At 38.7% G+C, this 7,689-nt stretch overlaps 1 protein-coding gene across 1 annotated transcript in view; it reads left to right on the top strand.

Moving 5' to 3' along the window:
* Positions 1-1,921: 1,921 nt before the first annotated feature.
* The window catches only part of LOC106963911 (forkhead box protein P1-B-like), a 50,583-nt gene continuing 44,815 nt past the window's right edge, over positions 1,922-7,689 (top strand). Inside the window, exons 1-3 of the mRNA XM_015059092.1 lie at positions 1,922-1,926; positions 2,004-2,078; positions 2,742-2,906. Of these exons, the coding sequence (XP_014914578.1) occupies positions 1,922-1,926; positions 2,004-2,078; positions 2,742-2,906 (245 nt within the window). The remainder of the gene's footprint in view (positions 1,927-2,003; positions 2,079-2,741; positions 2,907-7,689) is intronic.

Raw genomic sequence — 7,689 nt, 5'->3', positions numbered from 1 at the left:
ACCTGAAATAGTTGAAAAAGTTGAAAAGTAAAACAGCAAAAGAAATAGCACAAAGTAGGAAAAGAAGTAGAACATTTTGATATATGAATTGTTTAAATTGATTAAAGTTTGCAGAAGGCCTTTGTAGACAGTGAAACCAGAAAAAGCAGAACAAACCAAAAGAACCTGAAATATTTGAAAAAACTGAAAAGTAAAACATAGCAAAAGAAATAACAGAAATTAGCAGAAGCAGAAGTTAGTATAAAACCTGAAATAGTTGAAAAAGTTGAAAAGTAAAACAGCAAAAGAAATAGCACAAAGTAGGAAAAGAAGTAGAACATTTTGATATATGAATTGTTTAAATTGATTAAAGTTTGCAGAAGGCCTTTGTAGACAGTGAAACCAGAAAAAGCAGAAGGCATATCAGAAAAGTAGACAAGCAGAATGCTGACACACAGATAGAAAGAGCACAACAGAGAAATACATCGAAAGAATAGGAGAAGGTGTGACATGTCTGTACTCAAGAAGAGTTTGACAGAAAACAGTGAGACCTGTAGCAAGATAGTAATACCCTTGTTTTTTGTGGGGGCTGCGTTCCGAAAATAACCCGTGATAAGTGAAATCCGTGAAGTAGTTACCTTTAGTTTTTACAATTATTATACAGCATAATTAAATACTCTACATTGAAACCAAAGAACAAAACCTGTTTTCAGGTCAGCGGGTGTGTGTTCATCAATCGGGCCTTAATGTGATCCGGAGTCATGTCATTAAAGCGTCTCCTCCAACCTGCCCTGCGAGATTCACAGCTGTATCTACGACAGAGCGATGGAGCTCGTCAAGCGAGCCTCCACTCGGGTATGTAGAGAATTCCACCGTAGGATTACATTGTAAACCTGGAAACAATCAGCAATTTGCATAAAACTTATAAATCACAAGTGTGGAAAAACCATAAGAGAAATCTGAAGAAAAAAAAAAAAGACATTTAAATATAGTTTAAAGACTTGTGACTTGTTTAAAAGTTGAATGGAGTTTCTAGGTTAAAGTGGGCAGAAGTAGTAAGCTGTGAAAAAGCAGAAGATTTTAACAGAATTTTGTAGAATTTCAATGTATTTCAATGGGGCTGAAATTTGCACAAAAGCACAAATATTTCAAAAAGTAAAATAGTGAAGTTTAGCAAAAGACATCACAATAATGTCCAGAAAAAGCAGAATGTAGCACATTTGACGTAAATTCCGTTATTTTGCCACTATCTAGGCACCCACTTTTCAAAACGTCTCTTCTGCCACCAGCCAATCACAGCACTTTGTGCTGTCTGATCCCTTGCACACGGTGCATTTTAATATTTTGTTAATACAGAATTAACCAACAAGCCTCCCTCTCAAAGATGGAAAAGTAATAAATCTTTTTAAATTAAAAAGCAGCGTCACCTGCACCAGGCCGCACATTTCCTGGTTAAAAACTCATTATAATTGGTTGTCTGCCATCTATTTATCAGCTGTATCAAGACAGAGGTCTTAATGTGAATGCATAATTCATAATTGAATTTAAAAAATCTGATTTTTGAAAGAGGCTGAAAAAAATTCACTAACCAGGTTTATGAATGCTCGACTGCTTCCTAATTGCTACACAATTATCACATGTAATGAACAATGTGAACTCTTAAGTAAGTAATTGTAACACAAGGAAACCTGAGCTGACCTCTAAAATGTCCTCCTTGACGTGCAGCTTTGTGAACACTCATCCAAATGATGATTCAATTTAAATGCTTGTTTAATCATGCCAAATAAGCACAGTCTTGTCATTTCCATTTTTATTTGCTGATTTGTTTTTACATCTTGTTTTTTTTTTAAACCATACCACATGAATCATGTTCCAAAAGCTAATCCAGCGAAGTGGTTCAGCACAAATTGGGCATTATTTCTTATTGAATACATGCATATCAATGAGGTAGGGTTATTCTCATGTGGGGAACACAACAGTTTGTTGTGCCATGAATCTCCTTATCTTGTCCTTCTGTCTTAAAGCTCGGGCTCACACTGGAGGAGAAGCAGTAGCAGTGTGCTTCTGGCTCACTCGCCAGAAGCACAGGTGGCAGCAATGTAGGCCAGTCCCCCAGGCTCTTGTATCTGAAAGTTGTGTGTCTTGTGTCCATATGGCTGCTTGTCCCGCCTTTCTAGCAGACACCGCTGCCTCTTCTCAGTTCTGATCGTGGTTAGCTATGGTTCCGCACTTCTGCGCCATATGGAAGATGTTGTAATGTTTGTTTTTCAGCGACATTCCCACTATTAGACTGATAGTACCGATCTATCCCAGTAGACCCGTTCTTGTCAGCCCCCCCAGGTGACATGAATTGGGTCGGGAGATAAATTGGTGCCAGGTGGGGATGTTTACATCTTCCCTGCCTTGTGGAAGGGTCCGGATTGTGTCACAAGCCGTCCCCAGGCGGGGGGGCTCTTGAATGTGACACAGTAGGTAGGGAAGAGACCGTCCCTATTAAAGTGAATTGCAATGTGGTTCAGTGATTCTAAATAATTATGTATTGATCCGTCAGGTTCACACAGTGAGTGTCACCCTGTTTTAAAGCAGGGAACAGTAATGATCGCACAGGTAAGCCGATTCTGGCAAAGGCCAAAGTTCACAGATCAACTAGAAGTCAATTTTTTTTCTGTGAAAACAAGACAGATTACACACAGAGAAGATTTGGATTAACAACGGAAACTGTCATCTTTGACATTTTGTCTTTTTTTTCCTCGACCTCTGAGTGAAAAGAAATTGAGATTGTTTTCGGTTTTTTTCAATCAGAAGTTTCTGTCTTGCAGGTCAGTGCTGGAGGAGCCATCTCCCCACAGTCACCCTCTCTACGGCCATGGCGTCTGCAAGTGGCCTGGGTGCGAGGCTGTTTTTGATGATTTCCAGTCATTCCTCAAGTAAGTAAAGCACCGCAGTCAGAGGCATGTTTTCTGTCTCAGTTTGTTTGTCTTTTTTTAGGGAGCGGGGGGGTCGATTACATGTTTTGTGACCCCTGGCTACTCAGATGCACTGCAGGTGCAGCCGGTTGTTATTCCTCAGTCTGGGTTAGCCTGCTCTTGAAAAGGGCAATGCGGTGGGGACTCCTTCTGGGAACTGCATGGGCCTCTAATTCCTGTGATAAGTGCAGTTCCCATGGTGACCAGGGGCCATTTTTCCCAAACAAACAACGGTGGGATGTTTATCTGTGGCAGCTCGCGCTCAGGGAGCCCTGCCTGTTTGCCCTTGTCACCGGTCAGAGGGAGTGCTTTCCAAATTTTTATTTTAGTTTGCCCTTTGTTTGGCTCATGAATCTCCTGCCTTCCATCTGAGCCTTAAGTTTTTTTTTCTGTTTTTATTTTATTGTTTTTTTTAAACCACAAAATCAATACCAAACCAGAGTTTGCTTTGGGCTTAGCAGGTCCTGGCACTGAGGCGGTCCACAAGTGGGCCGCAGTATTTTTGTATTAAAAGATGTTAAGTTGACAGGAAATGTAAAAGTATTACTGGATAATTATGTTACTGGAAGATATTGCAGACAATACTTAAACCCACAACTATAGAGTCTTGAAAACAACAAACCAAAAAAAATACAATTTAAACACAGACCACAGATATGGAAATGTAGTATTTGTTTAATGAGAATATCAGTGATGTTATCTGTGCTGTTCCAGCATAGATAAATTAAAAGATTTTAAGTGGTTTAACATTTAAATTTAAGATTTTGAGGAGCTGGCAAGTTTGCTTTGTAAAAGTTCAAGGAACAATCTTCATAGTTGGATTGTTTTGTTACCATAGCAACTATTTGATGCTGTCAGTTTAACTTTTGAGTTTGAGCTCTGCTTGCTCACAAATACATCTCAGCAAATTACAGTTATTACTGATTGTTTTTAAGATTTGTCAGTTAAACAATGCCCCCATGTCTCAGCTTTCCCTAAATCCATGGTGAAATGCTGTTGGTGGTGCTGATGCTCTTAGCAGCAAAAGGGGCCCATATGTCAAATCCTGCTCAAGGCCTCATACAACCTTGGACGTGCCCTGCATGATGCGCTAAATCCACTGTACTGTACACCTCTGCTGGATACAGAGGGACAAATGGAGAGATTTAATTTATGTGGCTTTAGTAGCTCTCTTTGTGTCTAGTGAGTTTTTAATAAGGGCCACAGAGACTGTTTAGGTTGCTCGAGCTTTTTTTTTGGGGGGATCTCCATGTGCCGCAACTCTGCCTGGCTGTAAGTAAACAAAGGATTTGATGTGACGCCTTTTGATGCATCGTGTTGCTGCAAAAATTACAAAAATAATGATAAAAGAATAAAACCAGTGTGCTGCAGGACTATGAGGCGAACGCGAAAGCTCCTCCACAGGCTGAACCCGACTCACTAACGCACTGCCTAACCGGGAACGCATACATAAACTTTTATCAAGACACAGACACATGCTAGGCAGCATGTGAGATGTAAACGCACATACCACACATAATTCCTTGTGCACAAAGATATATCATTCTCACTGCACTCTCAACACGCCTACATAAATTAAAACAATTTAATTTATGACTGATTGTTTTTCTCGTGTCTGTCTCTCTGTCTACTAAAGAGAGAAAGTCATTGATTCAGTCCAGTGTATAGGTCTCATCTAGCCCCTTTTTTGAAAGACAATTTTATTTACAGAGTTTCTATTTTATTTATTGTTTTTGGTGTTTTTGTTTTATTTATTTTGGATATTTAAAATGTGTTCTAGTGCCAGAGTTAGTTTGTTAGAAATGTTGATCCTTCTTCGAGAGAAGATCAACAAGCATTATTACGCCATTTCCATTGTACTACTTGAAAATGGTCTTAAACCAAAAACAGTATTGTTTATTGCATACTATCGTATATTACATTTGCTGGACAATTTATTGTCCTGCAAATGTGTTAACATGACAGGTCTGCCTCTCTAACTAATCCTTTCTTTAAGCAATTCTATAGCACTTTGTGTTGTTGTATCGAATATAATCCCCCTGAAAAATACACTAAACTTGTACACACAGAGCTATAGTCCAGTCTGTTAGCATCTTTGCAATCTGTACTGTATCAGTGATGCGACTCTGTTCAGCCTAACATGCCTGCCTAGTTCCTGGTTTACTGATCAACCTGGTAACCCAATACACAACAATGCCATGGTTACAGGAGAAGGTGAAAACATCTGCACCAGCGGCAGCAGATCAATGGCTTGCTGTCGCCTCATATTAGTTGCGCCTTAAGCAAAACATGACATGATTCTGTTATCCAAAAACAAACTGTCAGCTCATAGAGAAAGTTATTTCGAGTGGCGAAAAAACGTGTGAACTTCCTCAACATCTTGAATCTTCTTTTAATCGTTTTCATAAATCCTCTTTGAACCTCCTTATCACGTCAGAACGTACAGTCGCCTCAGTTCCTGTCTCAGGGAAAAGAAAATCTGTCTATGTGTTCTTACTTTCATTTAATAAACATCCTGCAATACATAGTTATTAAAGCATGTGCTCATGTTTTTCCCACAAAGACAGGCACACTTAAAATCAGGGAGTGTCGGTTTAAATCTATCAGTATTTATTGTATTCTGACATTGCCTCACCCTTTGTTTATAGAACTAAGGGAGAATTAAAGTTGGTGTGCCCGGCAGAGCTCTGCCTGGAAAAAAAACAACAAAAAAAACTAAGTGCACTCAGCTCTTGTTTTTACAAGTGTTTTTATCATGGCAACATCTTGTTTACTTTAGTTGCCTGTTCAAACTGCTTGGAACATGTTAAGAAAACATTTGGGAGGAGAGTCTCCACAAAGCCGCCTTTGTTCGACAGTATGAGCGGCTCACCAAGGTGTTAACGCTCAAAACCTTAAGCGCTTCCACATGAAACCTGGCAACCGACACCGCTGCAGGCCTCTGACAAAAAAAAAGGATTCCAAATCAAAAACAAAAAAAGGAGTACATCAGACATTCTAATGCTGCTTCAGACGTCTCTCAAGGTTGGAAGTCCAACCGGAGAGAGACCGCGGCGGCGCAGAGTCAGCGGAACGCCGTGGAGATGGAAAGATGAGGAGGAGCTCCTAACGTGGAGCAGATTTCAGTGCGCACGCCAACAGCAACAACCAACAGTGGAACCGAATGTTGCTTTAAACAGCATGTGTATTTGTTTTATATGTGAAGGAAAACATGACATACCTATGCTGACTATCTTGATAAAAATGAAAGCTCTCAATCCGTCCACACCCCCAACCCCCTATGTTCCAGGTGGGAGGGGACGGGGATCCGAACCCGATGGGGTTTTCATTGAAGGTCAAGACCCCTTTTCTCTGTAACGTCCAGTTAGAGGTCAGAGAAACACTACAGTGCCATCTAGTGATAAGAACCACATAAAAACTTCCCGATTCAAAACCAGTGAGCTTTTTCAGCCTAGCAACTCTGAAAAAAAAATCTAAATAAACCCAGTTGAAAGCAAAAACTTAACATTTTAAAAAGGAAATTCTGCTGCATTTAAAACCTAATACCTCTGTATAGTTGTGTGCATTTAATTTAAATCCCAGCCAGTCAGCAGTAAGGAAGATAAAAACGTTCCTCAGAGTTGGCTTCAAACCCGACGCTCTGGCTCATAAGAGAGAGAGGAGAGAGAGACAGAGTTTTTGATTTTTAATAATTCATTTATTTTTCAATAAATAAGTATCACAGCCAATAGAACAAAAATCAAAGAAGCATATTTGTACCATAGAATAAATCCATCCAAAAATTTGTTCTCCTTCTACCACACTACAAATTACTTCTCTAAGTATCTAAGTCTGAGACTGATCTATAAAAATTAAATTCAAGCAATAGCCTAATAACCATGTTAACAAATAAAGAAACCACATCAATATTCAACTCTTCCTCCACCTTCCTCTTTCTGCTTATGTACACAGCTGTTTTAGCCTGGCCTAAATAAAAATGTATCAATTGACATTTACTCTTTCACTGCCTGTAAATTTAAAACCACAAATAAATATATGTTGAAAACTTCCCTACAACTGTTGAAGATGATCTCAAAAGCACAAAGAGATGATAGACGAACAGTCAGAAAAACACTGTTTCTCTATGTTCACAATAAATAAATGGAGATTTTTTTCTCTACAGCAGGATTAATAACAGAAAAAATGTGGTAACACTTTATTTGAAGGGGTGTGAATAAGACTGACATGAAACCGTCATAAACATGACATAACTCCTGTCATGAACATCAGTAAGTCTTCATGAATATTTATGACTGTTGTCATGAAGTGTCATTCAGTAAATCATGAGACCTTTAATGCAATGTTGACATTATTCAAAATGTCTTCGTTATGACAACTTGACATTAACCAAGAATCATGTCATAAATATGTCATAAATAAGTCATAGTCATAATGAATTGTTATTACACTATCAAAAGCTTTAACAAAACAGCGATTAATATTCCCACTACCTGAAATAAAGCGAAACAAGTAGATTTTGTTAAGCTTTATTACACTGTCAAATGATTTAATGACAGTCAATAACATTTTCTTTTGCATCAAGTAAAGTGGAACAAGTAGCAACAATTATAAAGATGTCATTAAGTGTTATTGCAGTGTCAAATGCAATGCTAACAGAGTTATTGATATTAAGTCTTACCTCAAATGAAGTGAAACACACTGGACTACTTATAACTACCATCAACAAACCCTTTGTACATTGGAA

Source organism: Poecilia latipinna, unplaced genomic scaffold (genome assembly GCF_001443285.1).
Source record: "Poecilia latipinna isolate Pla-1442-1.1 unplaced genomic scaffold, P_latipinna-1.0 Scaffold1598, whole genome shotgun sequence".
NCBI lineage: Eukaryota > Metazoa > Chordata > Actinopteri > Cyprinodontiformes > Poeciliidae > Poecilia > Poecilia latipinna.
Note: the sequence above shows the minus strand (reverse complement) of the source record. Positions and strands in the feature narration are given on the sequence as shown.